Here is a 27,688-nt window from a genome sequence, read left to right on the forward strand (position 1 = left end):
TAATAATAATAAATACAGTTGAATTAGCTTAAATGATTCATTTTTTTTATCATTTATTGCAACTTCTTACTAGTAAAAAACTTGAAATTAATAGTAATTGCAAATTGATTAAGCTTAAAAAGTGCAACAATATACTTTTGGACCCTAACGTATACAGCGTGACTCATATCTATTGAGATAAAGGTGGTGAAGAAAGAAAAAAAGAGGTTGTGATCAAAATTGAAGTCATAGGAATAAAACTTTAATTTTAAACTTTATTCTTTTATTCCTATTAGATTAGACGGATGGTAAAATCAATTACAATCAAACTCACTTTACATGTCTCACACAATGTCGACAAATTCCTCGTCATCTTTCCATGACACAAAGACAGCATCACTTTTTGGTTTGTGTGTCACTGGCTTTTAGTTTTCAACACCATACAGAACACAAAAGTTTTCATCAGGCTTAAAAACACGCGCGCGCGCGCACACACACAAAGAAAATGTTTTCCCTGAACTCAACTTATCTTCATTCTGTGCCAACCCAAAACAAATGGGAGAACCAAACTTTAAATCTAAATCACAGATAATGCTCTCCCCCGTTCCAAAGAAAAGCGATTATCGGCAACATAACGGCTGAGTTAATCTATTCGCAAACCGGGGTCATCGGGTGTCACAACATTATTCATGTAATTAAAAAAGTAGATTTGCGGGAGCAAAAGGCAAGTAACTTAAATGAATCTAAGTCTCCTTGTGTGAAAGAAAAGTCAATGGGGTGTGCTTCTTGCCACGAGTGCATTGAATTAAGGCACAGGCGCTGTTCTCATTTTTGAACAGAGTTGGTGCACGGGTTCGAGCCCGATGAGAGCACAGTTTGAATACAGGTGATCACCGTCATGAAAGGTTTCCCATTGAAAGGAGTTGTCAGATAGCGGTAGTGATATCATGGGTTCGATTCCAGAGAATGCACTTAATGATAAAAATCTATAGCTTGAATTCAAAGAGTCCCTTTGAATAAAAGTGCCTGCCAGTAGATGTAGGATGGAGTGATTTTGCAGACTTGAATAATAGTCTAATGTGAAATGCTGTTACAAATAGTACAGACTTCAGGAAAGAAGAGACATGTAATATTTATGTAAAGTACACAAGATAAAGCATCCACAGTCTTTATTGAATGGCTGCAAAAATAGATTCTGAGTGAAAATCGGCACATTAATGAGACGTGGATCTGAATGGTGTTGAATTGGATTCCGGTGATCACCATAAAAGTTTCGGGTTCAAATGTTGTGTTATCAATAGAGCAAACGTCACTCAGTATTGTCATGAATCTTGAGAAAATCCGTTTTCAGTTCTGGTTGGATTCGTCAAGAGAAGCGGATCCTCTGTGTGTGCGTGTGTGTTTGCGTGTGTGTATTTATGTGCATTCGTTGTTGCGGATTTGGCAGGTAGAGCCAGTTCCTGCTTGTGATAAGAAGAGTTTTCCATTGGGACAGACACACACCTCAAACACAGTCTGTCTGTTTCCAGAGGTTGAGGCCTTTCCCTCAGGCAGGCGTAGGAGCTTGATTTTCCTGGCATCCAAGCTGATCTAAAGAGAGAAGAAAGGAGAGCCTAAAATGTGTTTCATCATTTCACATTATAGCTATACTGTCTACACATTACTTTACATTGAACAGAGTGTATCTCTTGAGAGCTGAATATAGAGGCAGTGCCAATGTACGTTGCCAACACTCCCTGTGCCAATGTACTTTAGATGTGAAATATTTTCTTAAAGTAGGCTGTTTGGTCTTCTAAAATACTTTTTTAAGCAGTTTTGCATGCATTTTAGACTAAGCAGGCCATCCAAGAGTGCACTTAGTAAGGCTTGGTATTCAAGATTATGAAGGATTGGGCAAAACATTGTAACAAAATCTACATTATTACAGTATTTTTGGATTTTATACTGAAAAGAGTGTATTTAGGCTGACATAAGGCCCGAATATTTGCTTACAGGGCAACCATCGGCTCTGCTCCTCTATATCTAAGCTCACTAGTACAGACTTGTGCACCTTTCAGAAGCCTGTGCTCTGCAAGTGAAATGATTAAGGATGATTCAAAGAAAATACAGTTTTTTTTGTAAAAAATTTACATTTTCAGTATTTTTATTTCAAACTAAATAGGCTGCATTTTTTTACATTTTAAAGAGTAGCACATTATTAGCATAGCAACTTTTTCAGGCTTAGTAAAATAATAAACCCTAGGTTATAGATGATTGAAAGAAAATGTAGTTTTATAGCAAAATTTACATGCAGGGTAAAAAGGGATATATTCATGTACACTTATTAGAGTAGCACGTTGTTAGTATACAGCAACATTTACTCAATATTAGACAGGCTAAGTTAAATAATAAATCTAATATTGTGGATGACTCGAAGATTTTTTTTATGTTTTTTAGAATCCGACATTGTCCTTAAGGAAAGTCATCCTAAGTGCAAAAATTTGGAGTTGTTTTAGTTATATACCCTGCTGAAAAAAAAAACAGCATAGACCGGCAGAATTCCCATGCAAACCAAAAACCAGCACCAAAACACAACATATGCTGGTCTTGATGGTATGACCAGAATGGGATGCTGGTGCTGGTATGCTGATGACCACCAGCTAAACCAGCATGGATCAGCATGGAAAATATGCTACTCTACGCTTGTGATCACAAGCAAACCAGCACCAAAACACAACATATGTTGGTCTTGATGGTATGACCAGCATGGGATGCTGGTGCTGGTATGCTGATGACCACCAGTTAAACCAGCATGGATCAGCATGGAAAATATGCTGGTCTACACTTCTGATCACAAGCAAACCAGTACCAAAACACAACATATGCTGGTCTTGATTGTATGACCAGCATGGGTTGCTGGTGCTGGTATTAGGGTGGCCATTCGTGCCAGTTCCGCCGGACACGTCCCGAACATGTTTTCGGGTTCGTTCTCCAGAAGTTGCGTTGCTCGACCGCATACGTCATTAAGGTTCTCACATTTCAGATAAAATACATTAGAAAATACATACAATCATTGTAGTTTCATTCTTACCTTGAAATGTAACGGTTGCTTTTCTGAAATTAAACCCGAAATATTAAACCTTGATGACACATGCGGTCGAGCAACACGACTTCCGGAGAACGAACCCGAAAACATGTTCGGGACATGTCCGGCGGAACTGGCACGAATGGCCACCCTAGCTGGTATGCTAATGACCTCCAGCTAAACCAGCATGGATCAGCAAGGAAACAATGCTGGTCTACGTTTGTGATCACCAGCAAACCAGTACCAAAACACAACATATGCTGGTCTTGATGGTATGACAAGAATGGGATGCTGGTGCTGGTATGCTGATGACCTCCAGCTAAACCAGCATGGGAATTACACTGGTCTATGCTGGAGGTCACTAGCAAACCAGCACCAAAACACAACATATGCTGGTCTTGATGGTATGAATGGAATGGGATGCTGGTGCTGGTATTCTGATGACCACTAGCTAAACCAGCACCAAACCAGCATGGGAATTATGCTGGTCTATGCTGATGGTCATCAGCAAACCAGCACCAAAACACAACATATACTGGTCTTGATGGTATGACCAGCATGAGATGCTGGTGCTGGTATGCTGATGACCACCAGCTACAGTAAACAAGCACCAAACCAGCATGACCAGTATGGGAATTATACTGCAGGGCAAGACTAAAAAAGATTTGTAGGTTCAACTTAAAAAAAGTAAGCTATCTGGTTGCACAACCTTTCGTTTTACAATATTTTGTGAACACCTTTCGTTTCACAAAAAATTCGGTTAACCTAAGGTCCACCAAACCAACATTTTCATTTCACCGAACAAAATATCCCATCTGCCACAGTGTTCATCTAAATCATGTCCCCTAACCTCCAACAGCCAACCAATCATAACAGCACCAGTGACATAAGCACTCCGGTAAGTCTCAGTCAGACAGACTTGTAGCCCTTCACCCGTGCTGAACCCGTCTCATTTTTCACTTTCTATTTTTCATGGGACTCTTGAGAAAGCATGTATTACCAAGGCTGGCAGAGGAGTAAGTCGGGATATAAAAAGGTATGAAGAGTCATTACTGACAGCCTTAAGGAAACATTCCCATCAAATGACCTGAAACACATTTTAAGCAGGGGTCTCAACAGACTTCCCCAGACATCTGCTTCATAGCAAATCTGTGCCAGGGATGGCTTTTCTTCCCTCTGAGGCGGCTAATGTGCAAACCTCTAGACTAATTGTGGCAGGACTGTCAGCGGCTCTCTGCAGACCGGTGGAGGTGTCTGCTTATACAGGTGAAGGGAACGGGACAAATGAAAGTGCTCAGGGATACACGAGAGGAATTTGAGACAGTAAAGTGAAAGTCAAGAAACCATAACCTCTGACTAAGAGGCCTTATACAAGCCAAATCCCATGACCTGACTGAGTCTGTGTAGACCTGAGGGGGTTATGATTCAGTCATTTATCTATATTTTGTCAGCTTTGTAAGTCAAATGGGAAAACCTAGCGGTGTAGCAATTACTAAGCAAAATTCTGTGACATACTTGTTACTTTTAAAAAACCCAGCCTTACGCACGGAGTATAGTCAGTGTTTTTATGTGTACGCGAACGTATGTGCACGGTTGAACGCATAAGCCTTGTAAAGTATAGTTTATTTAACTCGTACGTGTACACAGATGTTTAACGCATGCACATTGCGACAGAATGTAATGTATTTCCTGGTCTACATACTATAGAATCCTGTACGCACATGTGCGACCAATATGCGTACAAAGTATGGGCAGCTACAAAAATTCAACACTATATGGGGATTAGGGTGGTCCTTATTTTTCAACTTTTAAAAGTTCATGCTCTCACCCCACCAATATTTAAAGGTTGCTCAAGACTTTGAAGTTTAACACATTCGCGTATTATAAGATACTTTGTGCTAGCATGTATAATTGTTTAATAATATATACTTATGGCAGCAGTGAACTTATTTGACCATGCTCCATGCAATTCAAACTCCTGTTTTAGTTGTGAAATGTCTTTCAAAGCAAGTAAGCTTCTGAAGAGACTGAAATAACTGGAACAAAGGGGCTGTTTACACTTGGTATTAAGATGTGTTTTCATCGATCACATTACAAGTGGACGAGAGAGACACATCACGTTTACACCTGGTATTTAAATCCGTCTCTTTTGTCCACTTTCGACCGCTTTTGTCCTCAATAAAGTGAGGGGGTGGTCTGTGAGACGGTGGGCGAGTCTCTCCGCTGTCATTTAAACGCGTGTGGAAGTAATGATGAGTTTATATGGACGCAAACTAATATAATGTCGGGGTCCACTGCTTGTGTAGCAAGTAAACATGCTGCACATAGTTTTGTACATGTATCTGTTAGAGCTTTCTCTGAAATTTCAGCTCAATTGATGAAATAGGATCAAGCAACTTTCACAAGCTTTCAAAACGAAACTGAAACAAAATGAAATGAATAGTTTTATCAATGAAGGGCTAAAAATAGCGCTGTACAATGTGTGTTCAGGCCAGAAGTCAGAAAAGATGTAAAACATTGTGTTCAGTACCTCAGATCAGACAAATGGGTGGAGAGAAGGCGGTCGCGTGTGGCTGTTCGAACACATTCAACCACATGTGCGTTTACACTACAAAAGCAATCTGATAGAGCGGGGTTTCGACAGTGGTCAAAAGTGGAGGAGCTCAAAACTTTTTGAACACCGTTTACACCTGGAATTAACGTCGTCCACTTGTGATCCGATTGATGAAAACGCATTTTAAATGCCAAGTGTAAACAGCCTCAAAGTTACACTCCAAGAAGCAAGTTTTATGTGTGTTGTGCGTTTTTAAATGGTACAGTTTTTGCAAAAATATGTGATTTCGGAAATATACAAATGCTAGATATTGTAGGACCAATTAAAATTTTCCAAAGTGTGGTTTCTATTGATATCCTAACACATTTAGGGGGTGAGAGTTGAACATTTAAACAATTTTTTTTGACCCATTATAAGGACCACCCCAATGTGGATCCTTGCGTATGCATAAAAAATGGGACTATACTTCTAGCTTTAAAATAGTTGACCCAAAAACCTTTCAATATTTTTAAACCAGGTTGTGGGATGTTTTAACCCATTGTTGGGACAAATACAAACATGTTCTGGGTCTAAATTTTAGCGGCATCTAGTCGTGAGATTGTGAATGGCATTACACCACTGATAATCATAGGCGGACGCTACTTGATTAAGTATTTTTACTTTCTACATGATAGAAATATTTGTATTTTATTGGTGTTTTTCTTTGGAAAACATACATTCCAAAGCATATTATCATAATTTTTACTCCACTACATTTCATAATTTCAAGTTTTTGGTTTATATTTAATATTTAAGTACATTAAACATCTAGTAATTTTTTTGTTTTACATAAGTAAAAAGTATTTCTTACTTTTTCTCAAGAAAAGTAAAAGTACAAAAGTCTGTGTGCGCGCACATGTGTGTGTGTGTGTGTGTGTGCCATCAGAAGTTAATAAAATAATCAAAGGCATTGCAGATATGTGTGGAATTTATCTTTGCCTATAAGAAAATAAAAGTGAACAAACACTAAAGAGCTGAAATCAACTTAATCATTTATTCTGAACAATCTATAAAAATTGCAATCCCAAATTTCGCTGCAATCCCAATTCGCATCATTCGCATCGCCCCGCACAAGTTTGCATCTAATCGCATCTTTGCATTGACTTCATATAAAATCTACTTGCGCAAATTTGTGTTTGGTGTGTACGCCCCATAAAAGTTCCACAATGCACCTTTAGTCCCTTATTTTGTACTGTTCCCCACCTCCTGGGGCAAAGTTCCTACTTTTTACTCTAATATTATTTTGGAATAAAAAATTTCAGCAAGCTACTTCCAACGTTGCTGCAAATAATCGTTTGATTAATTTCCAAACATATGGTGATCATTTAAAATTCATCAAATTTCCTTTCACTCCAACTGCGCCTCCTAAATGATGATCATCACATCATTTATCAGAGCATAACCAGTCTGTGAATGTTTAATCACTGATATTTCAGTCAAATAACTGTCACCAGTGCGTTGCAGCAATAACCTTTAGTTACATTTCTGCTTCTACAGATGGATAGCTTGTTGTGATGATAAATAATAGCAGATGAAGGTGTCACAACACAAAGTAAATTAACTGTAGCATATCAGGCCGTCTGGAATGAACAGGATTACTAAAGAACGAGGGCCGTTACCTCTCCATCTTTTGACTCCAGGCGTAAATCGGTCCTGCAGGTCACTTGAAAATCCCCTGCGTCAGCTTCAATCTTCACACCCTTAGGTGCTTCCATGTAAAGTGAACGTGTGGGAGACTCCAGTCTAAAAAAAAGATATATTGCAAATTGTAATATCTCTCCAGTTCATTCCATCCTCAAATCGAAACGAAAATAGCCCACGAGACGAAATTAAGGGTTTCATTTTGTTATAGCAATGAGGCGGATGAAAATTTCTTTTAAGCTTTAAAGCGTGCGTGACTTGGCGAAGAAAATGATTCCCTGCGGACAATGCAATTTATGTCCTCTTTTTATATTACCAGATGTAATTGAAAGATTTTTGAGAATGTGTTGTGAGAATTCTCAGATGTTAAATCACTGAGCTCACGACGAGATCATGCAAGAAGCAATATGCAAATGATATACTCTATGGGGGACCGATGGTTGTCAATTTTTATACAGACACATGGCCCAAAATGCCGACTACAAAAATGTGATATGGCAGGTGTAGTTTGGAGAAAATAATTTACAATAATGTACAACATTTAAAGAGGAGTTTTGAAAGAAACATATATTATTTTACACTATACACAACCTGCCTTAAAGGGACTGTTCACAAAAAATAAAATGAATAACTGTACCTACACAGTTGATGGCACATGTTGACCTCCAAAGTCTTATTCAACTATAAGTAAGTAAATAATGACAGACTTTTCATTTTTAGGTGATTGATACATTCAATGGCTGATAACAATACCCATTCAGTATGCACCTGCCATAGTTGGCACAATTACTATGGGTAGTGTATCAGTTAGTTTGTGTTTCTAAACCAACCAGTGCATCCATAGAGCAGCTCATACAGTACGCACAAAAATAAAACAATGAAGTGAAGAGATGTGAAATAAATGTCTTCACCAAATTCCAGCAGTGTAAGTATTTTCCGCACATTTTTCCATCTCAGAACCTTCCACAGTTAACAATTTCCAACCCGCCATTGGATAAAAACGACTATTCAGACTTCGTTTATTCATCTTTAATGAAAGGACCCAAGGGCCACTGTGATCTGAACATGGCACACACTATCCAACCAATTATTTACAGTTGTAAATACGAACCGTAACAGGTACGGGCGAGACAGCGCTGGACTCTTTCGGATCACCAGAGGGTCACGACCCGCAGCGTCCACCACTGAACGCAAAGCTTATAATAACGCCGGCGAAACTAGAATGGACATGGCTGTTAAGCAGAAAAGATAAGGTATACCGCAGAAGCTCTCTTGTTAAATTATGTGCACGCTATAAAATGTACTTTACGGCCTGTTGTCTCACTGAATGCCTCTTTCTCCATTTCTTCTTGCTGTCTTTTCCTTTCTTTTATGGACTGCGAATTTTTCACAGCGGTTCAGTCAATCTGCACCTGCCATAGTCGAGCGTCTCAAACCTGTAATAATTTCTCCTTTTTTGCCTTACTCCAAAGGTGGCGAATAATAAACCGTGAAACCCGCATTGACAACGTAGCATTACAAGGACAAAAATGCTGTGCCAAATACTGCACCAGCAGTGGTCCAAATTGTTACCTGCCAAGCGATCTAATGAAAAAAAGATTGAATTTTACTTCTGCCTGGATGGTACAGTATGCAAAATAATATAAAGACAAAAGGTCAAAACGTCACATTCAGGCACTTATTCGATATGAAAAAGGGCTGGAATATAAAAAAGTAACAATTGTATCAGTCAACCATCAGTCAAACTACTGTATATACAATACAAATGCTTTAAACTCGTTGATGACAGAAAAAAAAACCCCTACAGAAATAACATCCTAGGGGACAAATGATAGTGTCTGACATTTGGGGACATTTAGCAGTTTCGCTAACCTTCAACTAAAAGGCCCCTCCCTAAAACCTCAGATATTCAGTATTAATAAATGACAAGTCAATTCCATTTAACAACCAGAATTTCTATTTACATACCATTTTCTCTTTACTTTGTTATTGTCATTGACAAGATCATTTAATTACACATTATTTTTGACATTTATTATACATTATTTGTGTTCGGAGTGTAATGTCGCTCGTCATGTCAAAAATATGTGTTTGGTGGGTCAAGTGAAGCTATACATTATGGGTCAAATGACATGCCTGCTACAGATGCATCGAAAAGAGATTAAGCGAGTATCCAGCAAACGCGATCGTCTCTTTTATTGACAAGTGTTTCCAGAAGCGCCTCACTGCAGAACACGACTTCCAGGGGGTGGGGGTGGATCCAGTTCCAGGGGTGGAGCTGATCTCTTCCCACTGCATTTTGATTGGTTGGCAGTTTTACCACAAGACATGTCATAAATGTGTTGTTGCGTTACCATTTCCGCATTGAGTCATAATTAAATGAAGTTATTCTTTGGATACAAAAACAATCTTTACTCCAATATGACTACAATAAAAGTAATGCCTTTAAGGTGAAATGTACATTTTTTTTTGTTACAATGTTTTGGAGTAAAAGCAAACAATAACACTCATCCGGGTACTACGAGTCATCTTACCCTTACCAGGCGCAGTTTAATACCTATGAATAACTACAGTATATACTTAATGAATAACATATATGACGTGTTATTTTAAAATTAATAAACTGAATGTTCAGCCATTAGGATAAAGGTTTACTTTTCTTACAAATGTGCTAATAAAACACATTGAATAAAATGTTGTGTCTATTTACTTGTAAAGCAACTAGCCATGTAATAAGTGGGATAATGTACAGCAAATCGCGTTGTTATTGCAAATGAAATAAATCCCTTCAGTGATATCACCCTGTCCGGATTCTGCCTAATGCTGTGTTTACACCAGCCGCGGTAGAGGCGTCAAGCGCAAGTGATTTCAATGTTAAGTCAATGTGAAGACGCATTGACGCGCGTCTGGAGGTCTCGCGGCACAGATGAGGCGTTTGGCGCGGTAGACGCAATTCCGCCTCATTCAAGCGTCTAGTTCGTGCGAATGGCGTGAATTGAGCGTATGCGGCTGACACCCGAGTTGAATTCTTTGAACTTTGGCGGATTTTCGCGCCGCATTAACCAATCAGGAGCCTGCTTGCTGCTGTGGCAGCAGCACCGCATGGAGTCACTCTTTCAGCATGAAGGCTTGATATTGTCCGTAAGTAGTCACCCGGAGCTATACGACACAAGTTCTTATTTCTATAGAGGAGACAGGAATAAAAAGGACCTCAATTGGAAGAGTGTCAGTGAGGACATTGGGCAACCTGGTAAGTTGTAAATACACATTTCACTTTTGAGTCACATGAAGTTTATCGACCGTTTATTTCCCCCCTATAGTAAGTGACTAAATACAAACCGGTAACTCTCTTGACAAATGCACAATTAACATCAGCATCCTGCAAACAGACAACCGCATAGCACTTGCCCCTCCCACAAGAAGTGGATTTTGCCTCTCACACGCGTCAAATGCTTGCTTTTTCCGTGCGTCTACTTCGCTATAGACGCGTAAATGCATTCAAACTGTTTATGTGGCAAACTAGACACGGTAGATGCGATTTTGACGCCTGAAACGTGGTTGGTGTAAACGCAGCATAACATGTTGCTGTACGTTTTTGGCAAAAAAGGTGATTTTCTAAATTTTTTTGTTTGAATGTTTTTTTATGAAACTTACCCACATTCAAGTAAATAAGAATAGTAGAACAATAATTTTGTTATTTCTTGTGATATATTAATTCTTAACATATTCTTACAAAATACATTTTCTGAGAGTTTAACTATCTAAGCTAGATCAGTAGGAAGTCACTTAACGTCCTGGGCGTTTACCCTCATTTTGACTGATCGCCATCAATGTTTCGTCCATGTTTGTCACCGAAAGCTTGATAACCCAGCGTGCCTGTCTGTGCCAGTGGCCTCACTTATGTTTGAGCAGCAGAACAGACAGGAATGAGCCAATAATGTATGTATGTGTATGTCTGTGGATGTATGTCTGTGGAGGAGCTCGTTCCCCACAGGCCATTTAATGCTCATTATTTTCTGCAAAAATGCCCATTCCCTGCCATACCTGACCCACTTGCCAACACTCTCCTCTTCATGTTCGCCGTCTGCTCAGGGTATTGGCATTGCTCTTCACATGTTTGTTTTAGTTAATGAGAATCTACTGTAATTAGATTTTGATGTGCATCCGGGCATCGATCAGACTGCCTGCGCAGACAGAGAGAGGTGCCAACTGCATGTGCATTGATCTTTTGTCGGCGTACATCGCTTATGGCTCGGATCTGGCGGTCGTCTTAATGAGCGATTTTACCTCCGGAGAAAGTGTACACGGACGCTTCATCTAAACAGGCCTCAAACGCTATATAGAGATTTTGTTGTGACATTTGAAGCAGACAAAGGCAGAAAATAACACTTGAATTGCATGTAATTGGTCAAAGCTTTCAGAACAAACAGAAAGAGTGATTATTCTCTCGAGAGCTTTCATAATGAGCGCTCTGATCTTTGGAAAGCGGCACGCAGGAGCAGGTCGGGGTTTTAGACATCGGTCTAATGTATAACTCTTATCTTTTCCCACCATAACACAGCCTAATAATAATGGTAAAGCAATGTATCTGATTGTATTTCACAAGCCGGCTATAATAAAGAACATTTGTCTGTATTTAGACAGTGAAGTGACACCTCGTGATAGCCTCTTAAGGAACATAAACTGCATTCAAAGTATTTATTGGCCATTAAAGAAACAGCTCATCCTGAAATGGCAATTTACTCTCATCTTGATCCAAACCCTTGTGCTGTTATTGTATTTTTCTTTATACTGGAACAAAAAAGTACTTTTCAAAAGTGAAATGTAGCCCTTGCCACACAAATACAGTGACTTTGTGCTATCTAGGACAAAATCTACCACCAAAAAAACTTGCAGCCTACATAAATGATTGACTCCATGTCTTTTAAAGTTAAGAGATGATCACTTCCGTCTATACTGTACCACTGGATCCATAAGCTATTTGGTGTTTATGGATTAAACAAAGTTTGAAATGTATTTTCTCTTTCCATTTCCTTGTGACTTTCATTACAACTGTTAGTGATGCATTTAAAATGCGATTATCCAAATCATACTCGCTCTTCCCCTCCGCTCTCTTAAACGTCTTACAGAGGTGCTCTATAATCTGCTGTCAGACAAACTAGACATAAGTGGAATTTGCACAAATGTCATACTTTATTTCCCCCTCGTTTGTGTACTCTCGACAGAGCCATGTGCAGTGCTAGCTGGAAAGAAATCATTTTTTCAAGCAATCTTTGATCATTACGCTCTGTGTGGGAAATTGTAATCGACATGCAATCATCTCCCTATGCAGCACGCTAGCACGCCGGTGAATCTTCTGCAGCTGTACTATAGTTAAGAGCTTGCTGTTAATGATTTGGATAATGCTAGCAGATGTAAATCTATAAACAGTGTATTTTAAAGACATTCAGAAAAGTTTTCTATGATAATAAATATTAATACAGACCCAAAGTGAAGCATTCCTGTGTGTAATAACTCATCTTTTATTAATTTATTATTACATTATAAGATTACGTGAAATTGCAGTGCTTATAATATTAAAAGTACTTTTAAACAAATAGAAAGGGTCCTATTTTAATGATCTAACACATTGTCTAAAGCGCACATTGTACAGTCTAAATGGACGTGTCCGAATGCACTTTTGCTAATTTAATGATGGGAAAAATGGTTTGTGTGCCAAGCACGCAGCCTAAAAGGGTTGTTCCTATTCTCGTAATAAGTAATGGGTGTGTTTTGGGCTTAACATGCAATAAACCAATGAGAGTCTCAGCTCTCATCCCCTTTAAAAGCCAGTTGTGCTGGCGCAATGCTGTTTTCCTATTTAGATGGCGGAATTTTTAAACAACCGAGCAGAGGAAGAAACAATCCACGATAACAATCCACAACCAGTTAATGGCCGAAACTACTACTATAATTACTGTAATACACTAACGCACGAGAACAAACACAATTTCATACTTATTTGACATGTATTGAAATTGTTATTTTTTATTAAAACCTTTAAAAGTAATTTTCTTTCAGTCATGGAAGTAAAAATTGCAGGCTTTATTGTAAATGGATACCCTACATGATCTATGTAATCTCAAAAAAAAATAAAAAAAAATTACAAAATTATTTAATTTTTTTACAAAATTATTTAACTATTTTTAACAAATAGGAGATAAATAATTAACTTGCGGAGATCCACAACCTTTCAGCACTCGGACAGCGCTGTGAGTTTTTTTTAAAACATTATTTAAAAAAGGGGTTCTCATCTCAGCAATCCCAGGGTGGGTAATCAGGAGAACCGGGCCGCTTCACTTTTGGGCCGGTCGAGGTTTTTTTTTACATTTGTCATATTAGTGAGTTTAAATAACGCTACACACATTCCGCATTCTGACACTGCAGCGCACAGCCTCTGCACGGGTTGTACCATGTGAGTGAGTTCCCCCCCTCCTCCCATAGAGTTGGTTCGGTCCATATCACGTCTTTTCCAAAACTTTTTTCAGGTAGTAGACATACGGTATGCGTTTCAGGGAGGATGGGTGGGAGGAAGAGGGCATGAGGGTCTGTAAAAGCCAGGTTGAAGAAAAGAAAGACATTGGAGGAGGATGCTGCCTAATGTGCCAAGCTTACCGATTTATTTTCAAGATGGCAAACACAAGTTGTGACAGGTAAAGAGAGATATGCCTAGTAATGATTAGCATTAGCAACTTAATTATTCGGCTAATACCGTTGTCTACCTATTCACATGCAAAATATAAAATTTAATCAAAATATTAGCCTTTTGTGTATCACTCAATACATGGCGATTCATAGCCTATATTATGCAGTTTAATATTGATAACAAAACTGAAGCTTGATCTGTGGATGCAGTAAAATTACTTTTTATTATTATTTTATTTTAATTACTAATTTTTTTGTAGTGAATAAGTATAATATTCAGAGCCGGCGCCAGACCATAACTAACAGGGGGGTACCTGGCTTTCAACGGGGGGTGGGGGGGTGGGGGCACAACAATAACTTGCAAAAACAAGACATTAAAACAACAAATGTGCAAGCACACACTCTTACAACTGGTACAGACTGCCAGCTCATTTCCCGTATAAAGTGCAAAAGACCACAAACTATGCGCAAAACTATTGAACTTCGACCGCGGCGTGAGCGCAAGCTGAGCTCCGCTGCGCTCGCGCTTTGCTCGAAGCAACAAGAAACCGCCCTCGCACGGCACAAGTCGTTGAAATGAATGGGTTACATAGCGCAGCGCACACCGCGTCCTAGCTTTAAAAAATCTGCTTTACCATAATCACGTCGTAATGCTGTTAATGGTCTATAGCCACACTTTACATTTAAGCTTACGTAATTTAAAACAATGCTAACTTACCTTTAAAATAGCTGAAGACGGCGTGTACGAACATTAAACTTCCTTAAAACAGTGTCCTGTAGATTTGTAAATTCCACCTCGACCTCTAATCTCTGAGTTTGAGCCAGTCTGTGTTTGCATGAAGTCAGATGAAGCAGGCGGTGCTGGTTCGTTCTAAATGTTCTAATATCCATATTTTACACGATCCATAAAATGCCGCGAAAAAACACGTTGCTAGTATCAAGTCACAAATATGCTAAAGACGTAAGACGGGTGAGACACGGCAATACATCCAATCAGAGAAACTGGTCTATTTTAATTAAAGAAAACATATATCCACTATATTTTCCTCATTTGATTACATTACAAGTCATTAAACATTCAACGTTTAATTTATTTTAATTATTCTTAAAATATATTAAATTAATAAAAAACTTTGTAGGGGGGCACAACAACCTGTTTGGGGGGGGGGCACTGCCCGCGAATGCCCCCCCTTGACGCCGGCCCTGATAATATTATTTAATTAATTAATATTAAATGATGCACAACACCTGACCCCACCCCAACATAGAGTGATTTAAAAAAATATATATATATATTTTTAATAATAATAGTATTGATAACATTATCAAAGTTTGAAAAGAATTACACTGAAAAGTCTTTTAAATACATGCAAAATAAATACTCCATATGTCACATGACCCACGTACAACGAATCAGCTCGTAAAAAAAGGTCGGTGTGGAAAAAGTTTGAAAACAATTGAGAAGCAGCAAATAGCGAATGTGATTACTGGCGCCAATACGTAAACAACTCTTCAAATACCTTTTCGGTCCCGGTGATTTGAAATTATGCAAACGACAAAATTTTCAAGGCATTTGAGAAGTAAGGAGTTGATGCAAGCTCCCAAATTTACGCTTATCTGAGAAATGGAGTTTTGGATAATGTTCAGCTTTAGCAGCTTTTAGAGGTAATAGTGACGAGTCCATAGCAATCAATGTTTTATTGTTATATTTCATGCGACACTAGTTAAAGTTAGATGAGTAGTAACTTGGCTTTATATTGGCCTCGTACACACTGCAAACTTTCGGAAGTGACAACCGCATTTAAACGAGAGAGTGAATCCCCTAAATGTTCGTTTCATGTCTGTACGGAAATAGACTCACTCCTGAAAATAAGATGATTGACACAAAGATAACCATAGCAACGTTCTGCCGTCTCGCGTGCTTATCACTCACAGCTTTGACAAAAATAATTTAACAGCGTTAAGTTTTGCAATAAACCTTCATCTCGGCGTTGTGTATTGTACGCATTTGTGAGGCTGCTCCACAGCACACTGTTTTGCAGTGTTGCCAGGTTCTCGTCTTTTTTGTGCTTGCATACCGTTCTGGTACTTAACCGTTTATGGTTTTTGGATGACATATTGCACCAGAACGCCCACCACGCACCAGGTTATTAGTGGAGAGGAGACAAAGTAATATAGCCAATTAGCATATATGGGGATGATTATAGGGCCAATGGGCAAGTTTGGCACACACCACTCTTTTTCGTATGACTTCCTGCGATTTTATATTACTACAATTCTCTAAATAAATAGACTAGAATGATGTGGCCTTTCTAATACTGTTGTTGCATTTCACACTGTTCTCCATATTTCGCACTTTGTAAAATCACAGTAACACACACAGCCCCTCGTGGCTTATTGCTTTGATAGTCAATGATCTTACCGTAGCTCTTTGAAAGGCTCGGCCCTCACATGTGGAGTCTCCACTGAGCTGCTGAACACGGCCCCCTCCGCTCCTGTAAGCACAAAACAAAACACAGAATGACATCAGCCGCTCTCTCTGCGAATCAGCCGTCCACGTGCTAAAATCAATGAACATAATCTCTAAAGCTACAGCATCGATCCATACGCTCTGGCTCTGTCCCCGCAGACATGACCGGAAGTTCAGTCACCCAAACCTTTTCACGGGCTCTGCTAACATAACCGCAGCGAGCCCGCCATGGGCCCTGACCTCAGATCTGATCAATAGTCTTCAGTGAGGTTTGTATAGATGCCTGTTTGAATACACAGCCTAATTGAAACCCAACTGCACTGGAGTGGTGTAGGTTGTAACACCTAAGGTGGTGTGCTTGTTCACTTACTGTACATGACTGATGCATTAAAAACTTTTCAGCACCAAAGTTTAGGACCTAGGTGCTTTAGGATTAAGCTGAGATGCTTGCTCTAGAGATGTGCTCAAATTATGGTACGACCGAGGAGGGTGAAACGGCTACCGGGTCTGTCTCAGAGGGGAGTGATGCAAGGTTTAATGGCTTCTCCAGGTGGCATAAGATAGGTTGTGTGAGGTGCGTGGAGCTGAAAATGGCTTTGTTGCAAAACTCTAGGAGGACTCCTAGAGAAGGGTACTGTTGTTTTCTTTAATAAGCAGGCTGTCCTCAGCTTAGCACGGTTCACCTCAGTCGACTGAAAACAGATTGTGGGGTGCAAATATGATTCGTTGAAGCTTGAAGGCTGATCAAATGGGTTCCTGATGTAATGCTCATCCTCACATACCTACCGTATATGTATGCTTACACATTTCTTTGGGTTTGATAACTTATAGCATGGAAGCACTAGAAAATGCATACAAAACTTACTTTATTTTCTTTATCAAGCAGCAGCTCAGCAGTAATGCTGTCAGTGTGATAGCATAACATGCTTAATATGCATAACATCCGCCTGCTGTTGCAGATATGCTGCTGGGTTTATGAGCTTAAGTCACAGTATGTATAAAACAGATCTAATGCAGAACAAAAAAGTAAATATGTGTGTAAGATAAATATATACATCAAAATGCCACATGTCTTTAGCAGATACCATCTGCTTTTGTGATAGCAGAGGATGCATGATGGGCTACATATGAGAACATATGAAGAGCTCAGATGCAAAACCCTGTAAGTGCGTCTGACATGTTTTCTTTATATCAGACGAATTTTGACAACAAACTGGCATTTCGGAATGGCTTGAGGCCGTGATCAAGCAGATTTGAAGCAAACTTATACGTGCCAAGAGCAAACGGGCATCTGAGTTCCATACAAATCTTTGCCATGGCACGTTGGGTGGGTTTGTTCATGGAGAACAGGTAAAGGATGATTCCCTCAAGGTCAGAACTTACTCCAAGGTCCATGCCTGAATGCCATGAGACTTGCGAGGAATGAAAACCAAGTATTTTCTTGGTGTGGAAATAATTTTGTACTTCAAATAGAAATATGCGCCGCTGCACTTGCAATAACATAGATTATTGTGGCAGCTTTAGAGGACAACACTCTAGATATGTGGGCCTTATGAATGGCAAGTAGATTATGAAAAGATCAATGGCTGCCTGTGGATTAACTTTAAGGTTGCAGAAGAATTTAAGTTTTGTTTACGGAGAGACACGCTCGCTGTCGGCTACTCTTGAAGTCGTACGCGGAAATATATGGCAACAGCAGGCAACATCGAGTTTGCACTTCAAATACAATCTTTTTCCTAATGATTTTCATCTGCTTTTTCCAGTAAACATATTGAAACAACTTTAAAAGAAGTTGGATTTAGCAGAAAGCTCAATTGTAGAAGATATTAAAAGTTTGAAATCTTGAACAACACAAGCGTAATTTTTCTTGTGGCAGTTGCATTTGAGTATAGTAAAAAGTAAGTAAATCACTGTGCCTCAGACAAACAAACAAAAAACATCTTAAATATAATCAGTTTTGCTTCTCTTGTAAATGTATCTTGCTTATAAATGTTTTGATATTGTTTTTACAGGAAAACAACACAAAGATATCATTTTCAAGAGACAACCATTGTTGCTCTCATCAGACTAAACATTTGTAATAAATATTAACTGCATCATCCAGTAGGCCGACACTTGGACAGTTTGAATAGCACAGCATAAAACATTTATAATCACAGCTGCAAATTTATTTTACAAGTTATATAAAACAATAATGAAGATTCCAGAAGCACATATAATAATATAAGCAATATAAATGCTGCAACTACAGTAAGTTGACTTGTTCCCCTTTATTAATGGCACTAATAGCTGTTGTATCTGAACACAATACCTAATTCATAATAATACACCTTAAAGGGGACATATCATGAAAATCTGACTTTTGTCCATGTTTGAGTGCTATAATTGGGTCCCCAGTGCTTCTATCAACTTAGAAAATGTGAAAAAGATCAACCCAGTAGCTTAGTTTTGGTAAAACATTCTCTGCAAGCATTTGAAAAAATAGCTCATTGAAATTTGGCTCCCCTTGTGATGTCAGAAGGGGATTATACGACCCCCTTAATCTGCACTATCCAACCACTGCACTGCCATTTAGTGCAGAAATCAGCTCATTTGCATTTTAACTGTGGGTTCACACCAGCCGCATTTGAGGCATTAAATTTGCGTCTAACGCGTCTAGTTTGCCACTTGAACATTTTAAGTTTACTCGCTTCATATAAAAAACAAACGTGAGTGAAATTTCAGTCATGGAGACATTCACGACGAAAATTCCCATCATGGGAGGGGCTTTTGCAACTCCATTCATTTCCTGTAACCACGTCACTACTAGAGCAAGCTCCTGATTGGTTTATGCGGCGTGTTTTTCCGCCAAAGTTCAAATTTTTCAACTCGCGCCATTCGCGCGAACTAGACACGCAAATGAGGCAGAATCGCGTCTACCGTGCCACGCTAAATGCCTCATTCGCGCCGCGAGACCTCCAGATGCGCGTCAACGCGTCTTTACATTGACTTTACATTGAAATCACTCGCGATTGACGCCTCTACCTCGGCTGGTCTGAACGCAGCATAAAGGAGAAACCCAAAACGGCACGTATTTGCTCAAACCTACAAAGTGGCAATTTGAACATGCTATAATAAATTATCTATATGACATTTTAAGCTAGAACTTCACCTACCTACTCTGGGGACACCAACGATTTATTTGACATCTTAAAAAAGTCCTGCGAAATGTCCCCTTTAAATCATTTAATTTTATGCTTTGACATGATCATACTCAGTCAATATTAAAGATGTCAATGTTAAATTTTCACACCAAGTGTAATTTACATTATATAGGATGATTTTATGTAGAAAACAGCAACAGTCTGTTATCATTTTAAGTGGTTGTTAAATTTGCAACATCAGAAAAGTATTCCAGAGAGCCGGGTAATACACTTTATTATTGATCAATTGTGACAATGAAAGGTATGTCATTCTGACAGAAAAACCGCTTGAAACTCATAAAACACGGTAACCGGGATGCTGAAAATCATTTTGACAGGGACAAGTCTTTTAATAATATATAGGCTATGACATTATATTTATAAATGATTAAACCAAATAGTGTGTTCGTGACATTTGATCTTATCTTAAAACAGAAAGTAAACTGGTTTTCCCTGCCGAAGGTCTGCATTACTTGATGATGAGCTTATAAAATATTTCAAATCAATATTTAATGTTCCTTACCTTACTTATGAAGTAAATAGCCATTAAATAAGCGAGATAATGTACAGGCAGCTGGTTATAAACCCTTATTTCTGTGATAACAACCTGCTGCATACATTATTTCTTACACAATAACATTGCTTTTTTCACATGCGTTTATCAAATGTATTGCCACTGTGCATAATTTCAAAGTAAAACAATGTGTTCAATAAGTTATTTGTAACATGAAGGGCAGAGACGAAAATCGAGCCAAACAATACAATTAAACTACCAGTACAAAACAAGGATTTTACAGACAGACAGACGGACAGAGAGGCGTGGCTCAGGGCAACAAAGACACTGAATTGCTTATAAATTCATTGAATTGTCACTCCAAAAGCTGAATTACACAGTAGATTTTCATAGCATTTATACAAAGCCACTGATGCAATGTGACATGTGTAGCCTCTGTTGAGGCCAAGAGGATTACGCACATGACACACAATTACCAACCATCAATCACTATCAACAATCTAAAATTGCTTAGTTTGATCCGCCCATAAGGACATACAGTATCAATCTTTCTTACACAAAGCAACAAAATATTGTGGCTCTTTTGCCCGTAATACGTATCTAAATAGAGCTAAAAGTAGACCTCCAGCTTTTAATCTTTCTGATATATAAGGCATTGAAATTATGTTTTCAGGGGCAAAAAACAACATTTTACCGGATTATTGTATGTGTCATTTGGCTTAATACCCATCGCTACAATGCTAAGGTAAGGTATGGGTGTTTGCTAGGGTGCAAAATGGATGCAAGGTGGCTGCCCCAGGTAAAAGTGCCCACCTCCAAGTCTTAATGATATTCTGGTGCCTAAGAATGGCTTGGTTCACTCCTTCAGCCTACAGGTATGGTGTTGCAACATCTGTCTGTGACTGCAATCTTTTGAGAAAAGTAACAGAACTAAATCTCTACTTCAGTATATACGGGCAACAGTAATGATGATGCTTTCCTTAGAAGACATACATTACCCACAATGGGAGATAGTTTTTCTCTGCAAAGGTACACTTCTGTGAGTGCTTTTGAAAGATATACAGTACATCTCATCTCTGCTACTGCATACTGATGCTGCAAGCTATATAATGCAAGCCATAATGCAATCTATATACACATTATATAAATAAGTAGCCTACAGTGGCTGAGGGATGAATGTTGAATCCCCCGAGTATGTTTTACTTATTTACTTAATATTTCAACACGTTGTTTTGTCTGCTCCACTAGCATTATATTATTCACTTACTCTACTGTAGCCAAATTAGCTGTAACAACATTAGTTCAATAAACTTTTGCACTTTAAATGATTCACACAAACTCTAGATCATCACGAGCCGATACTGCAGATCAAACCTGCAACTCCCCGGCGACACAGTGTGCAAAAATGTTCATAAACAGATCGAGCGTCTAATCAATAAAGCTATTTGAGTTTCAGGCTAACATCCACGTGTTGTTCCTGGCTAAAATGATTTCATCATTGTTTTTATTTCACTGCCCGTGACCCTCCCCTTTCCTCCGTGTCACATCTGATCAATCCTGGAGTTATGGAGCAATGCTCAAGTGTTCTCAATGTTCATAAAGATTCGCTTAGTGGATCTGTCCATTGGTAAAGCAACCGTGGTAGAATCTGACCTGTGGGCTGGAAGAGGCTCACTCGGAAAAGATGCTGTGTGTGCATACCTGTCATTTGTGATATTGTGTAAAATACTTCAGAGTGTGACAATTTTTCAAAATCATCAAAAGTGTCTAATCATTATAATTTCATTTTTTATGTTTTAGCGCTAGGTTGCTATTGCTAGCTGCTATTAAATTGACTTATGTACTATAAACAAATTTTGAGTCTTAAATAATTCTTAATATTGGATAGGGTGCGTGTATGAATTGTCTAAATCATCATGGCATAGCCGAAGCAATATAACATTACACAGGGGCATCATGCACACATTTTTTTAAGGGGACACAGTGTGCACATCTCATAAATTTTTTTGCAATCTAATTCCTCAGATTGCAAAATGCAGAAGGAAGGAGCCTGCGAGTCTTTTTTATTATTAATTAAAGCTCAAAACAATGTAGAGATAACAAATAATGACAAATAATGAGTCCACGACTGAGCTCAGATGCTGTTGACGACTGCACCCCCTCAGTAATGGCATGACACTTCTGACGTGTTTGTAGACATAACATATATGATGTACAATACAAAATGGCAATTACACAGTATTTTACGAGGTGGCTAATTCATATTCCTATGCTGCATTCACTGTATATCTTAATTACATTGTTTAATGATGACAAGACGTGATTTTTTTCTCAAAGCTATTCATATCCTGAAACTGTGGGAGTATGCGTTATTATAGCAACAGCAACAACAGCAAAATTAATCTGCATGAAAGAATATTGTTGGCAAGTGTAAAATAATTACAACATTGTATTACATTTAAATGTTTATGCCAAACATCGCAGAATGCAAAAAGTGCATCATGTAACAATAGGTGTGCTCGAAAAGGAAAACTGAAATCTTGTAATTATGGTAATTACGATATGGCATGAACGCACCTTTATTTATATCTTTAATAACAAACTGATTTTGTGCAAATGACATTGGGTTTAGTGGTCAGGCTTTCTTATAGGCAGTATAATCTGACGTACATGTGTTGCCATTGCCTGTCCCGAAGTTAAAGCAACACCAAAGAGTTTTTTTACCTCAAAATAACGTTTCCAAAAAAGTTTCAGTGGTTCATCCACTCAAAACAGGGTGAATGGCACTTTCACATTCGCTTTGCAGCCCTCTATCGGCCAAAACCGCACTAAAGAAGTTTCCAACCCTCGGGTAGTGGTCCTGTAGTTCGAGTGAAAACTACAAAAACTTGCTTTACGGCAGACCTACAATCCAATCAGAGCCAGCTATGCTGCAGTATTTACGACAGTGCTAATGAACAATTACACTTCTAACCTGTAGGGGGAGCAAAGAGCAATAAGTCTTTAGTGTTGCTTTAACTTCCGGTCTGTGTTTGTTTATCTGTCTGGCCAGTGACTAAACTGACCTCTGGAACAAATACCTTGTGGAAAAAATATTATTGGTTTACAAAAGACGAAAGGGAGACATTGAGCATGGATCAATGGCAGCCAGGCAAGAGTTCAAGGAGCTAACATTGCATTAATTTTAAAAAGTAATGTTAGCTTAGTGTAATGGTTGATACATTTTAGCTATTATTCAAACTAAGGTAATTATTTTGCTTATTGTTAGAAATAATCTACTCTATAGAGGCACTATGTTGTTGTTGATTCTATGTTGAAAGTTAAGTTTGGTTCACAAAAGCCGTTTGTTTATGTTGTTACCGCTGAAACCGTCTATAGCTTTTTATCATAGGAAATGTACGATTTTTGTAAAAAATATACTAAGTAGACACAGAATTACGAATTCCTATGAGATCAGGGTGGTGCATATAGTGTGTCGACTGCAAAGCCATGAATTTCTTTATTACTGTAGTATTAAAGCTTAAAAGTTCATGTTACAGTGTGCGGTAAAAAATGGCTGAATATATATCCACCAGAGAGGTGTAGTTCATTGAGATGAAGTTCACAGTAATGTGAGTAAATCAGAGCTGTAGTATAATATTCACAGCACAATGGCTTGTTACAGCAGATTAATGGAGACGCCATTATTTAACAGCATTACACAGGTACCTGTGTCAGAAAAACATCGCTGCAGGTGACCAAATGAGGGCAAACTGCATCTATCTGTCTGTATAGCCAAAAGCATGAATTTTTAGCATTTGTATAGTATATGCACGGTATTTGTTATAGCAATCATTTGGTTGACAAATGGACTAACCCAACTTTTGGGTTGGTGTTACCAATTGTGGGTTGAAACCAGTGGCGGGCCGTGAATTTTACACCTAGGCCTCTTCATACCATCATTATGACACCACAGCTATATAAACCATCAATATTATACGGAAACGCAGTATAACAGGTCGTTGCATCACAGACGGGTATCTCATGGAGCGAGAATGAAAGCCATATATCTCCAGATTCCCATCCGCGATCGAGGTAGTCTCTTGTCAAATTTCTTTTACATAGTCCTGCACACGGGTGGGTACCTGACAGGAACCCGACTAGAGAATGCATCTGCAGAGATGGCATGGATGTGGCATTTACAGACCCAAAAATTAAGTTAATTCGAGCAAAATGTCCACCATCATTTGTTTGAAAAGGTCGAACATAATTTTTAAATGTGGCTTAAGTGTCCAAATGCTATTTGGGAGCACTGCATAGCACAGTAAAATGCTTAACACAGATTTATAACAATTTCTTTTAAACTGAAACATAATTTGACTTCTTTTTTGCCTATGCTGATTTTGTGGTCTTTTGCAAAAGTAATCTAATCTATACACATTTTGGGAAAGGACAATTTGGCATCTCCAATTCACATTGCATGTTTTTCAACTGTGGGAAGAAACCAGAGTACCTGGAATAAACTCACGCTGACACAGAAAGAACATGCAAACTCCACATAGAAAGGCCTCCGACACAACCGAATAAAGGATTAACTCATCCACACAAACATGTAGACTCACATATCGACTAGAGATGAACGTTCAGACCTTCAGTAAAGGAGATAACATCATCTACCGCAAAAAGGGCCATTTGTCACAGCTATTGTAAGCATGACACTGTGAACTATGTGGTTGAGAACACAAAAGAAAACACAAGGCCAGCATCAGGGTGAGAAGATCTGCTTTCTCTATGTGCCTGTGTGTGTGTCTTAGGCTGGATTATTTAACAATATTTTTTTTTACAACCAGCTTACATCATTTTTTAAAAATCTGCAATTACACTAAAAAATTCAAGGCAGACGGGTGATTCTCGCAAAATCAGACTAATGAGGTGTCATTTTAATTAAAAAAGTAAATGCAAAGTAAGATTATCAAAATAAGAAGCATACAGTTACAAACATCTCTTCATGTACTATTTTGCAAATGATTTCAAATGACATCATACAAACCAATTTTGTTGATTTTTTCCACATTAAAGGGGAACATTTTCATTACCGCAAAGTGTCCATGACTGGATTTGGGTTCTTTGACATGGAAATATTTATAATTAAAATATCTAAAAAATAAAAAGCTTCAGTGCATGTTATACTATAAACATTAACAGTAAAGAAACGTGTGGTATTTGGTGATCATTGATACATGTAGAGACAATAATAAGGAATATAAATGTGTCCAAGACCAATTTTCTCATCCTCCGCAACAATTTTCAATCATTGTTTAAGCCCTCGAGGAACTAACATTTAAAAAAAATTGTTGTAAGGGACATCATTAGTCCCTTTCACACATACAGTCTTTACTGGTAATTTACTGGTAAATTGCAGTTAACATGTCATGTGTGAACAGAACCTTTCTGGTAAATCAGTGCTCCCAATTTACCAGTAAGACAGGTTGTAAGATTAACGGTAATTTGCCGGTAAGCGCTGTGTGTGAACGAAAAATATAGCATTACCGGCATTTAGATGACGTCAGACCGCGCTGACAGATCGGGCGGGCCAATCAGAAAGTTTTTTATACAGGTGACGCGGTATCCCCCAGACTGTTTACAGACGTTTCCACACACATGTTGCTTAAAAGTCGAGCACACCTGAAGTTAACATCCACATTTCTTCACCAAAGTTGTTTAAAACAGCTTACCATCTAATTGCCAAATTGCCGACGTCCTTAGCACACCATCTGTGAAGCCTAATGTGCAAACGCGCAGGTTCCGTTTGACGCCGCCTAACGCAATGTTGTTTGGTCACGTGCAACTTCGCGACCGCTTGCCAGAGATGTGAAAACAACAAAATACGGACCGTGGATATTAAGTCATAACCCGCCGTTTACAAATACGACACGGACGGAGCTCGCCGGCCGCGCGCCACAGGTAACTTCCGCTTTCCCTCCGAGTTTACCGGTATTTTGATACTGATGTGTGAATGATGTCTTACTGGTAAAAAGACGGAACGTCACTGCATGTGTGAACAGCACATTTTTGTATTTACTGGTAAATTCATTCTGGTAAATTCATGGTAATTTACCAGAATTACTGTGTGAAAGAGGCTATTGACTGTGACACTCAAGATGGCTACCAGGTAAGCAGTTCTTATTTTTTCTCTCCAGATAAAAGTTGAAATGTTGTTTGTTATAGTACATACACAACTTTTTAGTTCTCATTACTGAAACATGAGTTTGTAAATACATATATTTAATGTAATATCATGTTGCGGTAATGATAATTTTTTATAATGATAATCTAAAAAAAATAATAATTCTATAGGAAATATTTTTTAAATCCTCTAAAAATAATGGTTATGTAAGTTCAGACCTTAATCTTATATGTGCAAAAAAAAAATGGCTTCAAGGGCTTTTAAAAAATTCTAATGCTGGACACCTTCTAAATCTGGATTTCGTGAGAATCACCCAGACGTACTGTATTAGCCCGGTTAACAGCTTTAACCACAGAGATAATTTTGTATGTATGCGTCCTGTCAAGAACAGAAAAATGTTGTGTTTGCTTGCTTTTTGAAACGTGTTTCTCTGTGTATACAGTAAACAGTGCAGCCATATTACAGTGAATAATGTAAGAAAAATGTGGTATCTTTAGAAACAAATAAAAGTTTAAATATAAAATGCAAACAATTGTGTAGTTATTCGCTAATATAAACAACTTTGTTAGAAAATATAGAGTTCACATTGCATGAATTACCTTCAATATCGTCTAAATTGTCTTGAATATTCTGTGATTCACACCCTGTATGCGTGATTGTGTGACCACTGCATTTTCTTAACAATTTATCTATATAAACATCATATCCATCATCAGGAGTGATTAAATAACGTTTATAAAGCTAAACATATGAAGTCGTCTACAGCCTTATAATGAACGATTTTAAGAAAATCTAATAAATTGATTCATATTTGGCACATTAAGATCTCTGTAAGTACAACAGATTTATACAGAAATGATATTTGGCATTTTTATACTCATAATTTCATGAGGTTTGATGTAATGGGACATGACATGGAAGATACAGCACCAATATAGCACGCACAGTGTGAAAATCTAATCGTACTTGGTGACTAGAGACAAACTGAATTAAATCAGCACTCTCTGAGGCGATGTGTGTGGGTACAGCATAGTCTTAACCATAAATAACCTGCTTTTATAGACTCTTTATCATCCGCTTACTGTGGTCACCTGACAGAATTCCAATGGTCACTCAGCACAGCGAATTTCCCATTCAGCCATGATAAAACCGTGAAATGTGGGACTCATATTTCCTCTGTAAAGAAATCTCCTGTACCACATTTCACAGACTGTTAATCTCCATCTTTTCCAACAATGCACTGAGATTGTGGTCCGCAGACGAACGGCCAATGGAATTTGTCTATAGATTTAATTAGCAGATGTAATTACAGGCGATGTTAAGTGCTGTATATCACAGTAATTGCAGTAACTAATTTCCGCTCTCTCTTATATTGATTTCATTGAAACATAGTAT

At 38.3% G+C, this 27,688-nt stretch overlaps 1 protein-coding gene across 4 annotated transcripts in view; it reads right to left on the reverse strand.

The window, feature by feature from the left end:
- Window positions 1–240: 240 nt before the first annotated feature.
- The window catches only part of sgcd (sarcoglycan, delta (dystrophin-associated glycoprotein)), a 199,342-nt gene continuing 171,894 nt past the window's right edge, over window positions 241–27,688 (reverse strand). For all 4 annotated transcript variants that reach the window (XM_065287329.2, XM_065287330.2, XM_065287327.2 and 1 more), the window contains exons 6-8: window positions 16,384–16,456; window positions 7,256–7,379; window positions 241–1,569 (exon numbers count right to left, since the gene is read on the reverse strand). In XM_065287329.2, coding sequence (XP_065143401.1) covers window positions 1,396–1,569; window positions 7,256–7,379; window positions 16,384–16,456 — 371 coding nt within the window. In that variant the 3' untranslated portion in view covers window positions 241–1,395. The remainder of the gene's footprint in view (window positions 1,570–7,255; window positions 7,380–16,383; window positions 16,457–27,688) is intronic.

Source organism: Paramisgurnus dabryanus, chromosome 18, assembly GCF_030506205.2.
Source record: "Paramisgurnus dabryanus chromosome 18, PD_genome_1.1, whole genome shotgun sequence".
Taxonomy (NCBI): Eukaryota; Metazoa; Chordata; class Actinopteri; order Cypriniformes; family Cobitidae; genus Paramisgurnus; species Paramisgurnus dabryanus.